General features: G+C 31.1%; 3 protein-coding genes across 3 annotated transcripts in view; all 3 read left to right on the top strand.

Moving 5' to 3' along the window:
• The window catches only part of LOC139519602 (uncharacterized), a 32,135-nt gene extending 28,103 nt beyond the window's left edge, over nucleotides 1-4,032 (top strand). Inside the window, exons 12-14 of the mRNA XM_071311782.1 lie at nucleotides 526-819; nucleotides 1,476-1,771; nucleotides 3,683-4,032. Of these exons, the coding sequence (XP_071167883.1) occupies nucleotides 526-819; nucleotides 1,476-1,771; nucleotides 3,683-3,700 (608 nt within the window). The 3' untranslated portion in view covers nucleotides 3,701-4,032. The remainder of the gene's footprint in view (nucleotides 1-525; nucleotides 820-1,475; nucleotides 1,772-3,682) is intronic.
• A 3,095-nt stretch (nucleotides 4,033-7,127) lies between these two features.
• On the top strand, nucleotides 7,128-9,046 carry LOC139519603 (cerebellin-2-like). Its single transcript, XM_071311783.1, has 3 exons — nucleotides 7,128-7,323; nucleotides 7,948-8,010; nucleotides 8,615-9,046. The coding sequence occupies exons 1-3, from the start codon at nucleotides 7,248-7,250 to the stop codon at nucleotides 9,010-9,012; spliced, it is 537 nt and encodes a 178-aa protein (XP_071167884.1). The 5' UTR covers nucleotides 7,128-7,247; the 3' UTR covers nucleotides 9,013-9,046.
• Nucleotides 9,047-15,771: 6,725 nt separating this feature from the next.
• On the top strand, nucleotides 15,772-23,445 carry LOC139521362 (ankyrin repeat and death domain-containing protein 1A-like). The gene is made up of 7 exons (XM_071314841.1): nucleotides 15,772-15,795; nucleotides 16,085-16,183; nucleotides 17,343-17,441; nucleotides 18,023-18,118; nucleotides 20,764-20,962; nucleotides 21,976-22,104; nucleotides 23,235-23,445. The coding sequence occupies exons 1-7, from the start codon at nucleotides 15,772-15,774 to the stop codon at nucleotides 23,303-23,305; spliced, it is 717 nt and encodes a 238-aa protein (XP_071170942.1). The 3' UTR covers nucleotides 23,306-23,445.
• Nucleotides 23,446-25,650: the final 2,205 nt, after the last annotated feature.

Below are 25,650 nucleotides of genomic sequence, written 5' to 3'. Positions count from 1 at the left end.
ATCAAAAGATTAAAATTCTAGCCCTGTAAAAGAAATCTTTGTATATAATAATGTTTTAAAATTAAGCTGACTATTGATATGTTAAATCCTATGTTATTTTACTATTTACAAATATTGAGTTATTGAAATAACTATGGTTTACAACTATTAGGCTCAGATTGGCTAAGACATATTTTGAACAACTTGTTTGAATTATTAGTTATCAAGGATTTTTAGCTTCCTATTTGATTTAGCCTTTCAACTGTGCGTCTGTGGTGAATTGAATGAAGACGTCACACATATTTGTCGATAATTATGAAATTAAGCAACTTTTGAATAATGTCAATTATTATTTGCCTTTTGCAATGTAAGCATATTAAGATTCTATACAGTTTTGTTTTTTGAAGTATCTGTAAAAATCATCTTAACCATGTACGTATCATTTTGACATTTCTTTTGGACATTATCATTAACATATTATTTTTAATAAAAAAAATATATTAAAATCCAATTGATCTGTATGATATTAATATATTTGATTTGTAGAATTACCTACTGTCCGAATAACGCCTGACAAAGAAAATGTTATTAGAGGTAAAACTCAAACTTTGAAATGTTTTGTTTCTGGGATTCCAAAGCCTCGAATTTCATGGAAAAGGGAAATCAGTGGTGAAGAAACTATAATTGATCTTTCTCTAGACAAGTATGTAGAGGAATATGGTGATTATCCATCGCTTACTATTATCGACTTCAATGTTACCGATGAAGGAAGATATTTCTGTACCGCTACAAACAAAGTTGGAGAGGCAATCAGCAATATCTCATTTCTTAAATACTACGGTAAGTGTAAATCCGGGAAAATGTTTGAATGTTTGCTCTATATATTTGATTTGGTTTTTTTCTCAACTTTAGTTTTCCTTTTAGTTTACAAAAAAACCTCGGCAGATCCGCTGCAGCTTTATCTAAAGCAAACACCAATCCATCAATCTAAAGATATGATATTCAACTGATTTCATAAAATGCATAAAATCAAAATATATGTTCTTCGAGATTTGATATTCTTGTCTATTCATGATGTCCTACGTCACTATTGAGTCATCTCATTATTGTTTTGTTTACTTTTATAAAATATATGGACTTAAACAACATAAATGAAATCATTGTAATTTAGGCAATTTTCCCTTTAAATCTTGCTTCTACGGGCTACTTTAATGTTTGTCATTTTGACATACAAATATCAGCATACGGCTAAGCCATAGTTTATCTTTTAAAAACGTCTCGATATAATTGCAGGAACGTTTTATTTTTCAAAATTATCTTACACATTTTTTTTTAATTAACTAACATTTGAACTTAAATGCAGCAATTTCTTTTTATTTAATTAAGTTTACTTTTCACACTCTGGTCGATGCGATGGACACAACTTGACATCTCGAGTTTATAATAGAATTGAAAAAGTAATCTAAACACTAATGTCTTACTGTTTCACATTTCAGAAAAACCTGAAATACTGATTAAACCTAAAGCAAAACGTGTAGCGAAAGGATGTAGTCAAACGATAGTATGTTGCATGTCTGGGACACCTTTACCAAAAATCATAACTTGGACAAGGATAACAAATGAGTTAGAAATACCAGTGGATCTTACATCAGACAAGTATTCTGGTGGAACTGCTGATTGTCCATCATTGACCATCAATAGTTTTAATGAGGCAGACGATGGTAATTACCGTTGTCGAGCTACTAACGAGGCTGGAGAAGGACTTAGTAATTTAGCATACTTTGCCACAAAGGTACCACGTGTAAAGCTCTTAAAAAGATTAGTTAACGACCAGTCATTGCACAAGATTAGAAAGAAAAGCTTGATATGCATTAATGGCACATCAACGCAAAGCTTAAACCATAAAACATAAATAGTACTTGAGAGAGATATAAAAGGGCCTCATTCTTATTTCATTATTCAGGTATATATGCAATAAATGGTCCGGAATCTAACTAAATTATAAATAAATATAACAAAAACTTACAAAGTATCATCATCTGAGTGTTCAACTTTTTGGTACTAACATTGTAATCTGTAAAACTTTCCTAAATTTGATGTGTCAAAATATTTGCATTTATTATAGTAATTAAAAAAAAAACGCGGATGATACTAAATAGGCATTCAAAAGTCGGAGATAAACTGACGAATCCGTGATGCTGACAGAAATACGAGGAAAAGACAAACAAGTTTCTCATATGCACGTGTTCAAGTGGTTATAAATCATTTGATTTGAAATTTAATGGTAAGAAGGTTCTTATAATGAAGGTTTATCCAAATAATTAACGTATCAGAACATCACAAAGACACAATATATTAAATGCTTTGTAAATATCATGGTAATATAATAGAAATTGACCTGTTGACAATCAGGGTAACACTAATGTTGCAAGACCAATCATACGTGCTATAAAGGGTGTGCAGTCTGGCCAACAGATCTGAGCGGAATCTCGAACCAAGAAAACGAAACGGAGATAATCAGAACTTGCTGTCGTGGATTATGCCTCAACTGATCCTCGAAATACCTTAGGCAATGTAAGGTGTAATTATTGATCTGGAGAATAGGGGTACTGCATTGAATTTTAACAGGATATTTGTCAAGAGATCCAATTGAAGTTGCTAAAGACACATCTTTATAAGAAGCAACGGTTCATAACATTCAACTTTTGCTATGTCAAGCACTTAAAATGCGTTCAAAAGCTAGCGGTCAGAAATTTTAATTTAGAAACACAAGATTTTCTGCCAATACCAATGCCATAATTCACAAAATCAATAAATAACATGTAAATAATTGCTCAAGTTATTAGTGAATTTTGGTAAAATTTTGTACAAATTGTAATTTGAACAAGCACTTTTTGTACAAATTACAGTTGGTCCCCACCTCGACTACGTTTACAATTTCATAGTACTTCCTATCAATTGTTATCCTTTCATTTTAATGAATTATCAACGGGATAGATCAGGGAATTTAAAATTTGTCTGCTTATAGAATTTAGTTAAATTAGATACCCGAAAACTCTATACACGTCTATTTTATTGTTTATATTCACAATTCAAATCAGCCGCGATATTAGAAAATGTAGATTTATCCTAACATTAACATTCTTAAATATCAAAAATAGGTTTATTTAGAAAAAAAATAAGTACTAGATTAATATAGTATAAAGTAAAGTTAAAAACAAATACCGAACTCCGAGGAGAATTCAAAAAGGAAAGTCCCTAATTATATTGCAAAATCAACAGCTCAAACACATCAAACGAATGGATAACAATTGTCATATTCCTGACTTGGTACAGGCATTTTCTTTTGTAGACAATGGTGGATTGTACTCGGTTTTAAGGCTTGCTAAAACTATCACTTGTATGCATTAAATTTCATTATGTTGACAACGATGCTTGAACAAAACAAACAGACACAATAGGTAAAAATGTCAAAAATAGAGGTACAGTAGTCAATATTATGCTATCATCTCTATCACTATAAAAAAAAAACAAATGTAACAAAAAGGCATAAAAAGGCAAAGTTAAACAACCTCATTTTGATTTTTTAAGTATACGATTTAATTTATACATGTAAAATCCACCCATAAAGGATTTGTAACACTAGACTAGAGCTAGATGGTAATCACTCACAACTAATACGTATACATTGATTTAATTTTAGTTTTCTGTAGATGATTAACGAGTAGCATTCCTGATCTACTACCAAGTATATCAAGAAAGAATCAAAATGACCGATTACCATTAGTTGCATTAGTTATATTTCAACAAAATGACCGATTACCATTAGTTGCATTAGTTATATTTCAACAAAATGACTGATTACCATTGGTTGCATTAGTTATATTTCAACAAAGTGACTGATTACCATTGGTTGCATTAGTTATCTTTCAACAAAGTGACTGATTACCATTGGTTGCATTAGTTATCTTTCAACAAAGTGACTGATTTAACTTGGCATGATGAGACAGAGAAAAACACATTTATCGACACGAGTCGTCATTTCTTTTGTGAACCGTTCCACAAGAAAAAGATTTTTGTTGCTATAAATTGACCAAGAAATTTGAGTGAATAGAATTCTTTAAATACCTAGTTCTTATATAGCAGAACACAGCGTTAACTTAGAGAAACAACGTCGCGTGTCAACGTTACAATTCTACTGAAGATTAAGAGAAACAGATCAAATGGGCATTACATCATGGAAAGATATACATAATACGAATACATTAATACTACTTTATTCAAATGCACAAAAGAATGTCATTTATTTTTGTTATATTTAAATTATTTTAAAATTTCACATTTTTACCACATATCACGGGACTTTTGGAAATATACTATGTGATCGTTGAAAGTCGAGTTATCTTCAACTTTAATTTTCTCAGTTATTGAAGCTACTATCTTTTAAATGAGTTCGATACTACCATAATTTAAATGACAGATTTTCGCTGTCATTCTTTTTAACGTTCTGCTTTAAACTCTCACATTTATAAATGCTTTTCATTATTTATTTTCATCAGTTATAAATAGTGTATTTGAAAGTATTGATATCATTACAAGTGTATGCATTTTTATTTCTTTTTTGTCCATAATTTACAATATATTGTATAGATGGCAAGGTGGTGCAGGTGTTAAAAATATGTTTTCTTTATAGATTTAGTGTATGATGAATATTAACTTATAATATATAATATACCTATAATTCACTCGCATAAAACTACCAGTCAGAAGAACACTTTGGTTGCAAATAGATCTTTTTTTCTGCATGAGTCCATTTTCTTAAGTTTCATTTTTATTTAATTAAAGTTGCAACAATTGACACACTTATTCAATCTGACATAACGTATTTCTTATATATACTTACTGAATGCATCTCTTGTGCAAGAGCATAATAAATTTAAAAAAGAGAGAGAAAAAATGCAGTGCTTCTGTTGTAAAATCTATTTATACATATGATAGAAACCACGATCATCATTTTTTTTTCTTCATTTTAATACTTGTTTTTTGGAATAATTGAATTATAACGATATGCATTACCTTGAACTAAAGACATGAACAAATATATATCAAGGGAGTCTTCAACTTAGTTTCAACACATTTGTTTCGTTTTGTTCAACTTGAAAAACCTAAACTTTACTTTAAATCATAATAGGATATTTTTCTAGGTCTACTCGTTGATGAAAGGAAGGAATTATCAATAATACGTATTAATGTGTGATCTAGGATTGATTTGACACTACTACTATGTTAATCTGAACAACCTAATACAATATATTGTACTTTACATAATATAGTAGAATGATTGTCAATAAATATTGAAGATACAAACATAATGATTGTTGTAAACAAGATGAGATTTCGTTTACATAAGAATCGAAACAGCTAAAACGCCGCATCATATACAAGGAGCATTAAAAAACCAAACATTCTAAACGAAAATGTATGGGTCTTGTATCAATGATTTTTGTAAGTCACGAGAACAATGTTGACTACTTTCTGGCTATACAATCTCGGTCACAAATCACCATCAAGTGCATGGACCAAGTGAATCTTATCAAATGTACTTGGTGTTTTTTTGTACTCTAGATGCAAAAACAAGTTGGTAATGACAAGCAGTGCAACATCTACACCCTCAAACAAACAAAAAACGAATATCGGAACTATCAATTGAACCCTTCGGGATCCTAACCAATTAACAGTATTTCTTTCCATAAATATAACTACTAAAATATAATAGATACAAATACAACTAAGCAAGATGTGCAAATATTAATCATGACGGATATTTTCCATTTATCATCGTTTGATGGAGGTTATACTTTTACAGGACAATTCATACTTATTTATTTTCATTCCTTTAATCGTAATATCTTTATTCATTTATCTTAAACAAAGATTGAAAGTTATTCGTATACCTTGATTGTAATTGGACAATTTTGTTAACAACAGTTAACAAACCTTTCAACTTAAATGAAAATAAAAGAAATAAAATCGACAAAAATGGAGCTGGAGCAGTTTTTAAATTGCAGTGAGGTGATTTTTATTTTGCTCCGTGTTGAGGCCTCGCTCTGAATTCGAGATGAAAAACTGCAATATAAGGGCTGTTCCTTTGAGTTGTTTTTGTTTTGATTGAGCATGTACTGATTTTCTCGTATCCTTTGCTTTTCTATAAACTTTAGTTTAACGCTAGCCATCATAAACTGGTCACCAAATACGGTTTGAATATAACTGAACTTACCAGAGACATCTTTTCGTGGTCATAGATCTTAATTTACAAGAAAAGTTAATTAATCGATTGTTTAAAATTTCAAATTAACATATTATCTCAATTTGGATTTGCATGATGGGTGATTAATTGAATGCAGAAGACGTTTACTCAGTCAAGGTAAGCAATCTTGGTCCTGTTTGGTCTTATTCTTCATACAAATATGTGTTTGTTTTCTATTAATCTGAAGTTTAATACATACATATTTGTTTATTGAAAATAATACAATTTTTCAGTAAATAGATATGGACAGGAAATACGAAAAATGATAAGATAATGCAAATAAACTCATCATAGATACCAGAACTAAATTTAGTATATACGCAAGACGCGCGTTTCGTCTACAAAAGACTCATCAGTGACGCTCGAATCCAAAAAAGTTAAAAAGGCCAAATTAAGCACGAAGTTGAAGAGCATTGGGGACCAAAATTCCTAAAAGTTTTGCCAAATACAGCTAAGGTAATCTATGCCTGAGGTAAAAAAGCCTTAGTATTTCAAAAAATTCAAAAATTTGTAAACAGAAACGTTTTCCTTGTTGACGTACCCTATCCCGATCCTGAAAGAGTTGATGCAATTCCCTCATTTCTTGCTTCTTTTTATAATCACAATGATTCATACGCACCTTCTTAATAAATTCGTGAATTTTTAATACAGGTAAACAACTTGTTGGTGTGTGTGTGTGTAGTTTTATTTTTTGTTCATTGATTTTAATTCTTAAAATTGACCGAGAACAACTCATGTTTCTTACAACAAGGATATGTGTAGTATTACTTTTACCATTTCCTGTAACTGAATTCTTTAAATTGCAACAGAGCTACACATGTTACATAATTTACTCGTATCAAATGATCTTATCACGCAACCAATAATGGATATGTAGCCTTGCATTTGAACATGTTCTTTCAATTTAGTGTTGTCACCTCTTACGAATAAGCATCCTTTAGTTTCAGACCAGCCAAAGAAAATGAGTATACAGTTAAGCTTACTTATGTTGGTTGTATTGCATGCATTATCTGCTGACAGCTCTTGCCCAGGAATAAGTAAGTGTTTGCCTAAATTTATTGCAAATGTAACGATTTTTATTGTTATTATTACAAAAACATTTCATGTAATGTAATAATTGTCGTTTTTATGATTTATTTGTGGACACGAATTATTGTTTTATCAGTGTGAATAAAAAGCGTAAACACATGATGTACTCACTGCAAAGTACAAAGTACATATAGTCGATCGAAATAAATATGCTGTCATATTTAGCAATCACTATTTGTTGATTGAAAAAATGTATTGTCACGGCTAATTCAATATCTGCTGCAAAATAAATTTCTGGTCCCCAATGGGCCTGTAACTGAACGTTAAAATAGTTCAAAATCGATAACACTATTTTCAGTTAATATCATTATTTATCGCTTATTAATAATTTTGTCATGTTCTAAAAGGAATTATTTTACTCTTTGATTTCAATAATATCACAAAAATTAAACTGGTCAAAACTCACATTTTAACTAATGCAATGTAAATAATTTCTTTAAATTAAAAAAAAAAATGTGTATGACCTAAAAGAAAATTTATATATTTTGCAAATACAATGTTAAACTCTTGAGTATACTAAGTGCATGAAGTTTTATCTAACAATGTCGTACTCATAAAGTCATATATTTCAGACAATGGCGAATTCGAAGATTTGACGAATCTAATGAGGAAGATACTAGTAACGTGTCAATCAGGTATATATTCCACAACTCTTTCCAATGTCAATTTCGTAGATGGAAAACATATTCATTTAACATATATACACTAAATCGAAGGTTATACTTAAACCAATATTTGTTCCGCCCTTGGTGTAATAATTATACTTCAAATGTATATCTTCTAAGATTTATTTATTAATTTTATAAATAAGAGGAAAAACAGGTAACCAAACATTATTTTAAGTTTCATAATAACATTGTTTTTGTAAAAAAGAATTTACTTCACTATTTCATCTAAAAAAATGAAAAGACAACCAAGTTAAAGAAATATGTTGAGTGAATCATAAATTATCTTTGAATTGATTATGTGTTTAGAATTCATATCAAAATTTATAAGTCTTTAACTATGGATAAGTGTATCTCCATGCATACAATGGTACCACTTAATAAGAATCAATTATTATTTCAATGTGTGCACCATAACATTTCCAGCAGTGCCTAAAATTTGATGTAACTGTGTAAACCATACACTTATTTTAGTAAAATTATTAGTGGTAACATCCCAAATTTAACACTATTATCTAATAAGATAAGTTAAAACTTAAATACTTAAAATTATTATAGAATGATTCTTTTATAGGAGGAATCTCCGAAAAACCGGCGTTCCTTGCAACCTTAACTCCAAGAGAAGTGGCATTAAAATCAGGCAGCGTAGTTAAATTTGATTCTATTTTAACAAACATCGGGAATGGATACAACGCAAATTCCGGAGTGTTTACGGCTCCACGTAAAGGGACGTACCAATTCGCAGTGAGTTTTGTTTCTGGTCATAGAAACAACGAATGGCTCGAACTGACCCTGGCAAAAAATAACAATCGACTTGTACGGGGCCATGCTGCATTAGACCCATTTGCATCAGGATCTCTACAAGCCACACTCGCATTGGAGAAAGGGGATCGCATCTCTATCATCCAACCTCGTCCTTCAGGACATGTTCTAGGTGAAAATTATTCGATGTTTTCTGGTCATTTAATATAAGTAAAATGCGCCAAATAAAAGTTTGTAACATCTATTTAGTTTTCTTATTGCTTTTTATTAAGAGCAGCATATTTGGTCAAAATAAGCATGGCAAGAAACTTGAATAAAGTATGATACAAAAAATATGATCTTTATATCATTTTTCACTGAAAATTTGTTAAGGATTCGTAAACACAAGTATGTTTTCTCTCAAATTTGTGTGTGGCTATCTATCTTTGTCTAGGTGTATGAATTTTATCTTTGTACGTTTCTCTTAGCCAAATTGTGATTGAAAGCTCCGTCTGTCGAAAATTTGTTTTCCCTTTATACCATCAAACACGATTGGTTCATTGCTTGTAGTCCTGTGGTAAATGTTTTCCGAAACATCACCTATGACGGTGGGAAAAATATAGGTAAAGTCTTAATAGTCTTTCTCGCAATCCATACTTGAACTAATACCTAATAACCTAGGAGAATATGTTTCAATTAAAAAAAAAAAAGATAATAGATATAAAGGAGATACAGTTTGATTGAAAACGAGAAAACTATCCACCAAAGTTAAACAAAAGTGGACTGAAGAAATGATAGACCACCATTCGTCCTTCACAAATGAGAAAACCCATTACCGTATAGTAGGCTATATCAAAAAGCCTCGAAATGAAAATGTGAAAAAATTTCAAACTGGAAACTTTTGCCTCAATAATATAAAACTCATGTTAAGCATACTGTTGAGTTGAGTGCCCAACAACCCCTAAGGACAGTGGTGTAACAGCACAATATAAGTACAAAATAAAAAATAATCATTAGCAATTGGCTTATCTAAAAAGATCAGTACGAGGTACAAACACAAAACAAGATTTTACAGAGTAAAATTATTTCGAGTTCAAATCTTCCATTTCCAATATTTTGGATCTGTTAACGAAATTTAAGTTGAAGATGTTATGTCAAATATGGTCCAATAATATTCAAAAAGAACCAATGTGTAAACAGAAAGAAAAAAACTTTCAGTTAGTGCAATGTTCATGCGATATGTGCAAAAGCTAGGACACCTCATTCGTGAAACAATGTTAAAGAAAAGCTAGTAACATTAAAGATGTTACTAAAATCGTTTATGTTGTGCCATGTTTTTTAGTTTCGTACATTGCATTTTGTTCCAACACAGTTATGCCAAAAGTATCGTATTTATTGATTCGGGTTCAATTTGAGAACTTTACTCAGCCTTTTAAATGACTTTGTGATAATCGATTGTAATTGCATCATGATATTATTGTTGAAATGTCAATTTAATCACTCACTTACTCTTTTTGATCAATAAATGATTACTCAATGCTAATCATGCGTTGTCATCAGAAGAGAAAAACGTTTATGAAAGCCTAAAAAACAACAACCAGAAAACAGTTTATTAAAGCTTTTGTTCAACACAGCATGTTATATTAATCGTTTTATATACCGTCAAAGAGTTTTATTAAAAAGTGCAGCACAAAAGCTATCACAATCTAACTTATTTTCTCCACTGATGACACGCATAATTAGGAAAACATGTGCTTTGTACATGTATTACTGCTACGAGAAACAAAATAAAAGACTCCAAATCAGAAATTTTTTTCAAGTTTTAATATTTTGAAGAATAAAAATGTGTTTGTCGTTCCTCCTGATAAATATTTAACGGTCCCTTATTATATGCTTCTCACACACAAATGAAATAAACCTAATTTAAACAGAGTTTTCATAGACCACTTTCAAATATATTGATGATGTTCTTTCATGCAATCACTCAAATGTCAACAAGTTCTTACATTCCATATATCTCAGTTTAAAAGATTTAAAAGACAATGTTAAAAATATAAGGAAATGATTAAAAAATGATAAATGGGTGATAAATACATCCATTGTTAGAATTCGAATGGAACGTGAAATCCTCTCAATGCGCTATGGGTTATGACCAATACAAAAACATGAGAATTAATGGATTAACTACACAAGGCCGTGCGCTACACAGAGAGAAATATGTATATAGTTTACAATCATAATAATACCAAATCAAAGAATAAGAGCTCCTCTGAACATCAGAAGTTCCCTTTAATGTTTGGTACTCTAAACTATAAAAAGTAAAATCACAAAAATACTGAACTTAGAGGAAAATCAATTCGGAAAGTTCATAATCACATGGCAAAATCAAATAACAAAACGCATAAAAAACGAATGGACAAGAACTGTCATATTCCTGACTTGGTACAGGCATTTTCAAATGTAGAAAATCGTGGATTAAACCTGGTTTTATAGCGCTAACCCTCTCACTTTGATGACAGTCTCATCAAATTCCGTTATATTTACATTGATGCGTTAACTAAACAGACACAATAAATAAAACAGTCAAAATATGGGTACATCAGTCATCATCGTATAACAATTTTAAAAGGAACAATTTAACAGAACACAAAAACATCTATCTACAGACACATTCATTGATTTGTGTGCCTGACGTCAGAAAATTTTATATGTCACATAGATTTGTCGTTCAATGTGCATACACACAATTTTAAAATTTACATAGGCAATTTTAGCATATAGGGTTAAAAAATCAAAAGTATGTAAGAATGAATTTCAGAAATAGACCGAGATTGAAAATAGTCCAAAATTATATATAGAATTTATAAGAATCCACAAATAGTTAATTCCACTACTGGATTGAATGATTTTAACGTTTATTGTTCAACGTATTTTGTAATTCATAATAGAAATATATCATAATGACATAAAATAGAACAATATCATACTGACGGGATCTTTTAAAGTACAGAGTCACGTTATAAGAACCAAAGAAACACAAAAAGTCGCATATACAAAACACGCCACCAAAATATGAAAGACAATACGAACACATTGACGCGATGTATAAGTACCGAGCCACGTCAAACGGATATCACATAAAACCATTCGACAGTAAAAGTAATATTAATAATAGAACAAAGACAAATGAAAGAACTATAAAACACGTTGTTAAGATGATAAACAACATCAGTACGAAGAATTTATACATCAAGACCATCGTGTATTATTTGTGAAGTTGATACGGAATATTTATCAACAAGGTCTTGGTACCTTCCGATGAACTTTTTTTAGAAAAAGCACGAGACGTTCTTTGACATACCCCTGGTTCATCAACTTTCTACTCAGACACTGATGACGTTTTACAAAGTCTGAGTTGGAGCTGCAAGCTCTTGAATATCGAATAAGTTTGGAAATATATATCCCATATGCAGGTGAAGTTGGTATATTGCTACTAAGGTGGGGGAAATTTATAATTTCAAAATTAAAATCGTCTCGTTTGTCATAGATTCTGGTACTGAGATGACTGTGTAAGTCAAATTCGAGATATAGGTCTAAAAATGAGGCGGAGGAAGCCGTGTCTGTTGTTTCTTTAATCTCTAGATCTGGGGGATATATCAATGGAACCCAATCAGAAAAGTTCGGATTGTTTATGGAAAGAACATCATCAATATATCTGAAAGTGAAATTAAATAATATGGCTTCTTTGATACTCTTGTTTTTGACAAGTGTCTGGAGGAACTTCGATTCATAAAAAAACAAGAAGAGGTCGGCAAGAAGAGGCGCACAGTTTGTTTCCATAGGAATGCCGACAATTTGTTGGAAAAGTCTACCTCCAAACTCAACAAATATGTTGTCGATAAGAAACTTCAGCATACTGACCACTTGTTCTTCTGTGTAGCATGTTTTACCTTTTTGTTTGTCACTATTAACGAAATATGCCTTATGAAATCCCAAAGTAATAAATTTATAGCGTATGCTACCATTTTTATGTTGAAAGGCATTGTGGATTATTTATTTAAGGCTATTTTTCAATTTAACATGGGGAATGGTGGTATACAGGGTTGAAAAATCAAAAGATTTGATCGAACTAATTTCAGAAAAAGACTGAGATTTAAAATTGTCTAAAAGTTCTTTAGAATTTTTAAGAATCCACATATGGTTAATACCTTTACGCGAGTAAACAGTTTCACAGTATTTCTGAAGACACTCTTTCACTGCGGACAGAATTTTAGTCAATCTAATGGACAATTCTTTAGTGGAACATGAAGATGAGCCAGCAGTATACCGTTGTTTGTACGGAATTTTATGAAGCTTTGGTATCCAATACAAACAAGGTAAGTCCTCCGATTTGGTGTTCAATGTAATGTTTATTGAAGCCATGAAGGACTTATGATTTGCTAAAATCTCATCCTTGTCAAATGATACGTCTTTGTATGTGGGATTACCTGATTTCTCCTTTATACCCAATTCTTTTACAAGACATTCGTAGTAATACGATTTACATACAAAGACAATATTATTTGAAGCTTTGTCCGCAGGAACAACAACATACTTATCATGAAGAGATGATAGACATTTCATGGCCTCTTTGTCTCTGAAAACAGACTTTGGTCGATCGTTTACACAGTTTTTCAACTTGTGAATGCGACGTTTTATCAGAGACCTGATAGTTTTAACCCATTCTGACAAAGTGTCCAGTTCAACTTTTTCTCGCTAAGCCCATGCTCTGGCGTAGTCCTCAATGGAATCCATAATTATTTTGAAGTTATGGTTCCAATTGATGTGTTGAGGTTCTCTAAACTTAGGACCATGAGAAATCACCTTTCGGAGATTTTCATGTTGAATTATGTTTAGACAACCATATATCGTTTAACTTGGTTTCTGTTAAACTAATCTTTCCTTTCACTTTGAAGGTATAGATAAAGTATGTGCTTTTGGTGGTCCTTTATTTTTCGGCTTTTTTCATTTCACTTCAGAACAATATTATGAAACATATCATTCTTGTTTAAACACATGGTCATTTAACTATCGTACAAGAGGCAAATAAAGTCTCTGCACATTTGGTTCAACCTTTTGTAATTTTCTATTTCCAGGGGTATTGATCTTCATATTTATTTGGCTTTGTAATTCTTCTGATTCGAGGTTCAGTGATGAGTCTTTTGAACACGATATGTGCGTCTAGTGAAAATATTTTTAATGCTAGTATCTACTTAGTTCACGTAGACGAAAGTTCGTCTTGCTTAACAAATTAGAAACCTTGTATTGTTGATGAGCTTTAATGGAAAATCATTAGCGACAACCCATATAAGGCCTTTACTTAAATGAAGATATAAGTATGCTATATTTATTTTATGTAACTGCCCAGAGATGAAAAGACGCTGTAATGATTCTACTTAAAACTTATATGTGGGTTTAGGCTATAAATGATCGACTCTGTGTAGGTAATCTTTGTGCACAAAAACCGCCTTACATGTAGCAGCAGATAATGGTTATACAGACGTTGTTGATGTATTATTGGAATTTAATGCTGGTGCTGACACAGAAACAATAGTATGTATAGATAATGAAGTTATATTTAAAGTGAATAATTTGATTCTTCTAGAAATTAACGATAACAATATAGAAAAAACCAACAATTCTTACACAACAAACAATGCATCTATATAGATAAGGCAACAGTTGAGTAGATTTGAATAGTATGCCCATCCAGAGTGCTTGTTTTTATTTTTAATTTCTAAATATTTTTAAAAAACATTGAAAGATACCGAAGAGACATTCAAACTTAAAAGTCATACACAAACTGACAACGACATATATTACATCTTTTGACATCAGACTCGGACTTCTCTTGAACTGAATTTTAATGTGCGTATTGTTATTCTTTTACTTTTCTACATTGGCTAGAGGTATAGGGGGAGGGTTGAGATCTCATAAACATGTTTAACCCCGCCGCAATTTTGCGCCTGTCCCAAGTCAGGAGCCTCTGGCCTTTGTTAGTCTTGTATGATTTTAAATTTTAGTTTCTTGTGTATAATTCGGAGTTTAGTATGACGTCCATTATCACTGTACTATTATGCATATTTTAGGGGCCAGCTGAAGGACACCTACGGGTGCGGGAATTCTCGCTACATTGAAGACCCATTGGTTGCCTTCGGCTGTTGTTTGCTCTATGGCCAGGTGGTTGTCGCTTTGACATATTCACCATTTCCTTTCTCAATTTTATATATGTAATTTATGTGTTTTTGTTCTTCCTTTTGGAATCGTCCGCCTATTTTGTAATTGCAGACATGTATGCAATCGATAATAAAGAACAGTTTTCATATTTTACATAAATATAATGTTCTCTCAGTCCCTTACATGTGATACCTTAATACATATATTTTAACACGAAATTTGTGATTTTTCAGAAAGGAATGACCCCATTACATTTTGCAGCAACAAATGGCCATGACGAAGTAGTTATGACCATAATAAAAAAATGGTGCTTATATTGACGCTCAGAATTTTGTTAGTATAACTCAACTTATCATAGATACCAGGATTGAAATTGTGTACGCCAGACATACGTTCCGTCCATAAAATCCAACAGTGACGCTAGAATCAAAGAGTTAAAAAGGCCAAGTACGTCGTTGAATAGAACAGTTTGACACATAAATTTACACTCAAAAGAAATCGTAGTTGTTTTACGTTTCTTCATCTTCTTTATGGTTTGTATATGAATCATATAACAAAGTTTCGTAAAAGGTATTTTAAAACGATACAAATTATTTTATAATTCGATTTTAAGAAAATAAAATCACCTTCACTTGTACTTTAAAGTGTACGTGATGTGTAAAATATAAAATAAATCCATAAATATAAAACAAAAGTAAAGCAACTCCTTGTTTCCGTCGTTTGTTATTGTCTATCTTCATAATTTCTAGCAAACATATTGATAGATCGATATCAATGATAATTGTTCTCTGTGGTAAAGTTTTGTATGAAGACCAATTACCTTTTCATTAATGATATATCTTCTTTTCACATTCTTAAATACAGCACATTTCCTTAATTGGTTCAAACTTTGTATTTATCAAAATATTTTTTTCTAAATCGTATACATACTGTTGGTATTCGTGTTCGGAATTTTTTTTTCAAATATATTCAATTTAAAAATTAAAACTTATAGTATTGCAATTTCTAACATTTCAGAGTAACACTGTACGTTTAAAGTGTTTTTTCAAAATTTTTGCTTAAATTTGTATGTAATTTATTTCATTAGCAAGGAAACACTCCATTTCATTTGACAACTTTAGGAAATTTCCGCCACATTATAGAAATATTGATCCAAGCTAACTGTGACATCAACATAGCTAACAATGTAAGTATGTCAAGGACAAAATGGACGCATCTGAAACTATGCCTCTGACAAGAGAAAATAGTTAATTGTTCGTACATAATTTAATTATAGTATACATTATAGAGAACGGGAGTCAAATTTACGACGGAAATCAGATCAACGTCACTGATATGACATTTACAACGTTACAAGTTTAGATATATACAGACGTTCTTAAATGAGACTAACATGGCATGATTTATTAGAAATATAAAGTAATGCCTTGGGTATCACTTACTTGACTTATTGAATTGATAAAATAAAAGACACAGCAATATCACCGAAATCTTTTTTGATGCAAATAACTTACATACTTTGAACCATAAAAGAGGGACGAAAGATACCAAAGGGACAGTCAAACTCATAAATCTAAAACAAACTGACAACGCCATGGCTAAAAATGAAAAAGACAAACAAACAACAGCACACACGACACAACATAGAAAACTAAAGAATGAACAACACGAACACATAAGTTATGACATTAAAAAACGTTGACCTAAAGAAATGAGTCTGCATGCTAAATGGCGCCTGCACAAAAAGAAAGTTAACATTTATCTAATTTTGTTTAACGTATTTAACAGAGTACCTTAATGTGTGTCAGTTACTTTTAAAAGAGGGACAGTCAAACTTATAGATTGAAAACAAACTGACAACGCCATGGCTAAAAATAAAAAGACAAACAGACAAATAATAGTACAGAGGACACAACATAGTAACTTTATTAGTATACATACCGTTTTTACTTGTTAGCGATTTTAAGTAGTATATTAAACTTTACCGCGATAACAACAAAAACGATACATAAAGTAATGGAGAAAAAAAGATTAATACACTGTATGGCAATACTCCTGACCGAATGCGCACACTAATAGTTCGACTTACATATTAGATAATTGGATGAATACGCTAATTTACAGCTAGGTAAACCATAGTAGTAAATGAATAGGAAATAGTCTCAGTTTCCCACAATCTATCTAACCACATATGGATATGATTTAATAAACCCAGCTGTGTATTTTACATTGGTAGTTGAATATTCAGTTCGTATCATTGTTTTTAGAAATTGATTTCTGGTCAATATTATGAATCAATTATGTATCATAATATCAGGTAATAGATTCTTTTTCTGTCTTCACAGCGACAGCAAACTGCAATACACGTAGCTGTAGAAAATGGGTTTCAGGAATCTGTTGAAGTATTATTGGCTGGTGGTGCTAATCTTTCCCGTCGTGAAAAGGTAATTTTAATCGTATGAAGGAATGTCTGAAATAAAAACAATTGATGAGAAAAAGCAAGACTCAATTACAATGGTAATCCTTTTCCACAAGTTATTGGTGTTGAATAAGCACGTTTAAAATAAAAAGGAATTCAACCAAATAGCAACTATATCTAAAATATTGTCTCGATAATGCTGATGAATGTACATACAATTGATAAGTAGTATGTCAAAGCAATTGGACAAACTACTTATTCAAAACGAATTATAAACGAATTTAGATATGACTGTAAAAAATCATCAATAAAAAAGCAGCTTTTAACGAATTCATAGTTTGGTGTCAGATAAAAAATTCCTAATTTCAAACAAATAGAAAAGAAATGAAAAAACGTAATCTAGTATTAATAGATTAAAGTATAAGACAAGTCTAGGGCAGACTTTTTAGAACTTCAATTACTATCACATATAGTCCCATATGAGCATCCTCCGCAACATGCATAAAAAAGAGCAACATACAATCAATCATTTTAATATTAGTACACGAAAGAAATAAAAACTAAAATATATAAATTTTTACTGAATATTTCTTCTTCAATTTAAAGCTCGGAAAAACACCGCTACAACTGGCATCTAGAGGAAGTTTTGTTGCGATTGTAGATATGATAATCAAAGCTGAAAGATACTATGCGGTTACAAGGGTAAGCTTTTGATTTTTAAATATTTGAAGAAATTATTGAAAATTGAATGTGAGCATTCTTTGTTTGCATAGTGTTCTTATAGAGTCTTCAGTTATAGCTAATATTCTAACACTTCTTAAATAAGAAAAAAATTTAAGTTGTGATTAGAAATTTTCAAAATGACTTTTAACAAAATGGAAATTTAATTGATTTTGTTAAACTTTTTATGTTTACCTAGTTCGTTACATACTTCATATAATTATATGGCCGTTTGTTTTAAACACTATGCTGCGATAAAAACTTAAAAATAAATTGGAGGGAGATTCCAGATAATTTTGCAAAAAGGTCCATTCCAGAATTCGACAATATTTGGTATCAGTCCCGAGTTTTATGTTTCATTGTATCATCGTTCTCTCTCTTCCTCAAAGAGTATAATGTCCGAAGGTATCACAAGCCGCTGTAAGCTATATTCTATGTTGACAGGAATTATCAGTGTTTACAAAACTTTGTGTTTTTTTCGAAATACTAAAGATATTTGCGAGGTAAATCTTACCTTTGTTTTGCAACAACTCTTCGAATTTTGGGTTCTCAATGCACTTCAACTTTGTACTTTATTTGACTGATGAGTCTATTCTAGAAAAAAGTAAAATTACAAAACTACTGAACTCAGAGGAAAATCTAATCGGAAAGTCCATAAACACACCAAAAACGAATGGACAAGAACTGTCATATTCTTGACTTGGTACAGGCATTTTCAAATGTAGAAAATGGTGGATTAAACCTAGTTTTATAGCGCTAAACCTCTCAATTTGATGACAGTCTCATCAAATTCCGTTATATTTACTATGATGCGTGAAAGTAAACAGACATAATAAATAAAAATAGTCACAATATTTGAATACTAGACGAGAAGCGCTTCTGGCGTATACAGTTCTTAAGTTTGGTATCTTAAACGAGACGAGTCTATGCATAATGTACATTTTAAAAATATTTGACTGCACAACATTTCAGATCATTTCATCATTGAACGAACTTCTTCTTTTAAGATTGTATGCAAACTATATTTTTGCTAAGTTATTAAGTTATAAAAAAGGCCAATATCTATAGAAGAAGTATCTGCATTCACGGCAAGAATGGGCATTTAACTCTGTTTACTAGGTCCTTTGTCTATATTTGCTTTAATTTCTTTTTTTAAGTATGATCGATCTTAAAAAATATTTTACATAAACATATTTATTTCTCGAGAACATGATAAACGGTAGGTAACTCTAGTTCAAAAAATGATTTTCTGGTAAGAACATTTGAATATAACAACACTTAACCTTATACCAGACTAGTATCTGCTTTTTCTTCTCTTAATATTTCCTTTGTGGTTTTTTCCCCTGTCAATTCAGAGATATTACAAATTTGAATGTTTTCGTTGCTACATGTATAGCAGAACGAAAGCTATTGTTTGAACTAGGCATGCTGAATTCTTTTCAGAGTTGACCAGGATAACATTTTTTTCCCTCCCGAATGACGGTGGTTCTCTCATAGTACCCCGGCTTCTTCTGCCAATATAAACTGACTGTCCCAACACGGAAAATAGAACTGAAAATCGCATAAAACGTAAAAAAACACCTAATCAATCAAGCAAGCAAGCAATCAAAACACTCTTTATTACCAATATTTTATACTTCAGTGTTGTCTGAAACCGTGTGTCGGTGTCACAACATATTAGCGATATCGGGTTTTTAATGTTGTGTCGTTGTTCTCCTCTTATATTTAATGCGTTTCCCTCAGTTTTAGTTTGTTACCCCGATTTTGTTTTTTGTCCATAGATTTACGAGTTTTGAACAGCGGTATACTACTGTTGCCTTTATTTATTCACAACATATTAGCGATATCGGGTTTTAAAATCTTTTGATACAAGTGGAGTCGTCTGTTCTGTATTACGATTTGTGTTCTTTAAAGAAATGTTGAGTATGGCAGATGATGCACGCATGGCATAACATTAACAATGTTGACGCACATGATCTCGTTCCTTTCGGAGCCAATGTAACTTGTTACTTTTATTTGTCTTTTCTTCATCGATGTACGAGCTTTTAACATTTGTAAACTAATGTCGGCTAACTTTGTATTTATTTAAAACTGTGTTTACTATCAAAAATGTATTTGCTATGATCACCATGCATGGTACTTCTACCTTATTTTAAAATATTCATCTTTTACCGATTTTTGTGGGTTTTGTTCTTCATTTTATCAAAAAAATGTTTCTAAACATTAATTAGATCTGACACTTCAAGTTTCGATTTCCCTAAATTCTATTTAAACTAAGTAACTATTTATAAGACATTGCACGTATTCTTAAAAGGAACACAACGAATGATCTGTTATGAGTAAATTATATAAAATAACATGTCTAAAATATTCATCGGCATGCGGGCGAGTAAATTGTCCAAGTTTTCACATAATTGTAATTATTGTTTTAAACCATACCTGAAGGACAAAACAAAACACAACAAACTACCTAGGCATAAATTGTATAAGGATCATATAGTAAAGTGCCTGTTCAGTAAACATATAAAATTAATTTTTATGTTCATTTAATTTAGATTACTAAAATTTAAAGAGCTGTGTAAACTAGTAAATAACAGTCATAGTACTTTAAGATCATATTCTTACAGGAATACATGGAACAGGAGTTGGACTATGTTGACCCACACCAGTACCTAAGGACACCAAAACATCCATCATCAACGCAAATGAAAGACATTTTGTGGAAACTTGCTACAAAACAATTAAAACCAGGCGACTGGAAAAAATTGGCCGTTCACTGGAAGTTCACTTCAGATCATATAAGATGTATTGAACACCAGTACACTGGTATGTCTTTAAATAATAATGGTATCGCAAATGACACAGTTAGGTTCATGATTTTTAAAGTGTATGCATACATGAAAATATAAACGCATTGTGTCTCATCAGTGTATGCATAATTTCAAATCATGTTGAACCATTTCTATTTATGCTACGGTGTTATGTATCTTGTCAGGGTCATGTTTGTTTTTATTGTTGACCCCTTATTTTATATCTTGTTAGTTATTTTCCTTAAAAGTGCACAAGTTTTGATGAAAATTGTTGTAAAAATCAAGAAAATGTACAGAAGACAAAAAAATATGAAAAAACATTTTATGATGTTCAGGTTTTTGATATCAAATTAGTTAAACAATAAGTAGTATATAATCCATAAAAGCACTAATCAGTTGAATTAAAACCAACTATACAATTCATTTATTTGAATATAAAACAATAAACAATGTACGTAAACTTGTTCAGAATATGCTGCTTGAATTGATAAATACTTTGCAATTGTTTCCCTTACATATCAACCCTACTACGTTTATAGAAAAAACTGGCGTTTAGGCCTTGTACATATCTAGAAGGAAATAAATACTCCCCACTGGTACTGATTCATTTTTTGTGTTTGGTCACTTTTAAATATTCACTTTCAATGATTTATGAATACTGTCAGACAAGTGCGAGGTTTAGCGCTATAAAATCAGGTTCAATCCACCATTTTCTACATTTATAAATGCCTGTACCAAGTCAAGAATATGACAGTTGTCCATTCGTTTGATGTGTTTTGTCATTTGATATTGCCATGTGATTAGGGACTTTCCGATTGAATATTCCTCGGAGTTCAGTATTTTTGTGATTTTACTTTTTAATCTATCTTTACGGACAATGTGTATTTATTCTTTAATATGAATTTAATCCAGATCTGACATGGTTCTACGCCAAAGTCCATTTTTATACTAGTAAAAAAAGTTATACAATAAAAAATATCTTTTGTCGATTGATTTTTTCTCCTTATAAATCTAATCTATCATTCGTAGGTACAAATAGTCACAGAGAGCATGGTTTTCGACTTTTAATGATTTGGCTTCATGGAGTGCGGAAAGATGAAAACGTAATAAAACTTTTATTTGAAGCATTAGTCGCCATAGATCGCCGTGGTTTAGCTGGTAAGTCGAAACACTTGTATTCTGCTCTCATCTTCACTAAAAAGTGATCAGTGATTTATAGGAATGATAATATTTAAACAACAAAAAAATGGATATAAATATCCTTTGATATATTAAATTCATTTGAAGTTGTATGCGTTAATGATAATGTGGAAGAAATGTGTTTGAATAGTATCCTTAAAGCATGTATAAAAATATATCTTGTTATTATCTTGGTAAAATTTCTATATGTAGCAGATGTCAAAACTTATTTGAATTCTGATCACTCTACAGGGGTTCATATTCAAAACTATTAAACTTACTTTTAATTCTAGAGGCACATGAGAAGTATACTGCATTTTTTCTTACTGCAATAGCTTGATTGCCACTTGTAATTTTTTCCATCTGATGAGTTAAGCCTTTTTCAACTGATTTTTATAGTTCGTTCTTATGTTGTACTGTTATACCACTGTCCCAGGTTAGAAGAGGGTTGGGATCCCGCTTACATGTTTAACCCCGCCACATTGTGTATGTATGTGCCTGTCCCAAGTCAGAAGCCTGTAATTCAGTGGTTGTCGTCTGTTTATGTGCTACCTTTTTGTTTTCGTCCTTTTTTTAAATATAAATAAGGCCGTTAGTTTTCTCGTTTGAATTGTTTTACATTATCATTTCGGGGCATTTATAGCTGACTATGCGGTATGTGCTTTGCTCATTGTTGAAGTCCGTACGGTGACCATTCTGTGTCATGTTGGTCTCTTGTGGAGAGTTGTCTTCTCATTGGCAATCATACCACATTTGTTTTTATTTAATAACTTTATGCTTGACAAATTTCATTTTATTTTATACCCCGATCATCGAGTTTCCAGTTTTCATGATTTAAACCTGAATTTTCGCTTGTAGATAACTGTGGATTTAAGTTTATTAGCGTCCATATATAAATATGGAATAGTTTATACTTGCTTTATCTTAATATTGAACTCTGTGATACACTTCTGATATAATGTTTTGAAATATAATTATATACAACTATTAGATTTGCGATATTTAAGAAAGACATTTTCACTATTTCTTTAGACTATAATACTTTTATACTCTCTTTCTTCCTTGAAGAAACGGGTTTGAATTGATTATTTATTAACATTTATTTTCAGAACAAATGCGTGGAAAATCTGAAGCTCGATCACCGAAAGTATGTATGGGAAAGATGTGTGCCATGTGTTGACTTAAACGAGGAAGGATTTCAACGTAGACACTTTTGCAATAGGCCAAATGATATTACTTTAAAGTGATTACGAAAAAAGTTCATCAGGACATCACCATTATAACGTACATACATAAGACAAAGGTCTCATTTGAAATTATGGATGCATAGTTAAATTGATCTCAGCTTATACATTTTAATATCATTTGAATTATGAAAGAAAACTTGCATAATATCATCAACATGCCTAAACTTCTAGTCATCTGTTTTAATTATTTGTCTTTTGTTTAAAAGTCTAGACAAAATTTTATTCATTTATTAATTTGTTCACATTTTATGAATGTTTAAAATGTGAATGTTGGTGCATTATCAAGATAAAGTGTAAAAGAATTTTCCTTTATAAGGAAGATTTCTGTATTTTATCATATAATTTATCGAATGTGTTTTACTTATGACTATATAAACTTTTATATTTATACTTATTGATTTTAGTTAAGATATAGGGTAAGATAATACAATTTTTAACAAGACCTGTTTGCACTATATGTTCTGCTTTACCTCGTTTTATTAATTTCACTGCCATTGTACGCAAACAATCCATTTTACTAACCTTGAAGAATTATCTATGATTTCTAATTCCCTCATCTGATAACACTTGTTTGCAGTATTCACCTCAAGAAAAAACAGAAGTATTTTTATACAAAGACCTCCCTTAAAACTAACTAGATGATGTAAAGAACAACGTTTCAGGTGGTATGGGTGTCTTTTGCCATCTTGGATTGTAAAAAAATCCGGAGACTCTAAGGTCCAGATTTGCAATCAAGTTAACATAATTTGATGCAGGAATGCAGATAACTTATGTGAATTGCATTTAAAAGAACATTTTTATAAGATTATAACTTATAAATATTAATATTTTTACAAGTGTTGATTATTTCTGCTTGATTTTTAAGATTGGTATTTTAAGGGCATGTGACTCTGAAAAAGTGCATTTCCTGAAGGAATCTACATGGAATTTTGATATTTTGTAATTTAGCTGGAAAATGCACGGTGATCCTTTCATTTCTTTAGATATTCAACAAAATTTTCTAAAAGCTCTCTTTTTATTGTAGAATTCTATCATTTAGTTTAGCTTCTAATCACATAATCATTTTTATTATATTTTTTAACATATATCAATATATACTACGTTTTGGCAAAGTATAAACAAACTCTATAATTTTTAATTTAGACTCCAATACCACCTTTAGTGCCCATCATTTGAACAATGTCTGCACTTAAATGCGCCTAATCACTTATGTAACCACACGGAGAAAGAATCAATGCCAATAAACAATATTCCTATTTCAACTTTTCTAGTGGACAGTATTCACCTATCAGTGGTGTAAAAATGCTAGTTGAACAAGAAATTTATATGACATATATTTTCGTTAGCATGGGTTGTCACGAGGCTATGGAGTAATACTGTTTCTTAAGCAAAACCCAGTAAGTACACTCCGATATATCTCAATTGCAATGATATCATTGGAAATGATTCATTACTTTTAGAATTGCGTTGATTTCGAATTAACTTATTCCCGTATCTCCTTTATCTTGAGCTTCATGTTTACAATTATTTCAATAATTCATACAAAAAAGAGATAAAAAAAGGTAGTTAGAAAAAGACCGCATAACACAACGATCACATCGACCACCCGAGCTCTCCAAATATCAAAATAAGACATACAAACAAAAGTAATTGTTTGCACCTGTCTTAAGTCAGGAATATGATGTTCAGTAGTTGACGGTTGTTGATGTCGTTCACAAGTGCTACTCGTTTCTCGTATTTTATATAGATTAGAACGTTGGTTTCCCGTTTGAAATGTACATTAGTATTTGTTTATGGCCCTTTATAGCTTGTTGTTCGGTGTAAGCCAAGGCGGCGTGTTGAAGACCGTACCTTGACCTATAATGATTTTCTTTAATAAATGTGTAGTTTGGATGGAGAGTTGTCTTATCGGCACTCATACCACATCTTCCTATATCTATAAAAAGTAAAAAATTCAACAAACAATAATACCAAACTCCGAGGAAAATTCAATACCGGAAACTCCGTAATCAAGTGGCAAAATCAAAAACTCAAACACACAAAACGAATTGAAAAACAACTGTCGTATTCCTGACTGGGTACAAGCATTGTCTTATGCAGACACTTGTGGATTAAACCTTGTTTAGCCATTTTTTACATTTTTTTAATCGAGCGTCACTGATGAGTCTTTTGAAGACGAAACGCGCGTCTGGCGTAAATATAAATGTCAATCCTGGTATTAAAGATGAGTTTATTTATAAACAACGAACACAACATTATCAAGATATATAATAAGTAT

The sequence above is a fragment of the Mytilus edulis genome, chromosome 4, assembly GCF_963676685.1.
Source record: "Mytilus edulis chromosome 4, xbMytEdul2.2, whole genome shotgun sequence".
In the NCBI taxonomy this organism is placed as follows: domain Eukaryota; kingdom Metazoa; phylum Mollusca; class Bivalvia; order Mytilida; family Mytilidae; genus Mytilus; species Mytilus edulis.
This window is presented reverse-complemented; position numbering and strand designations above follow the sequence as displayed.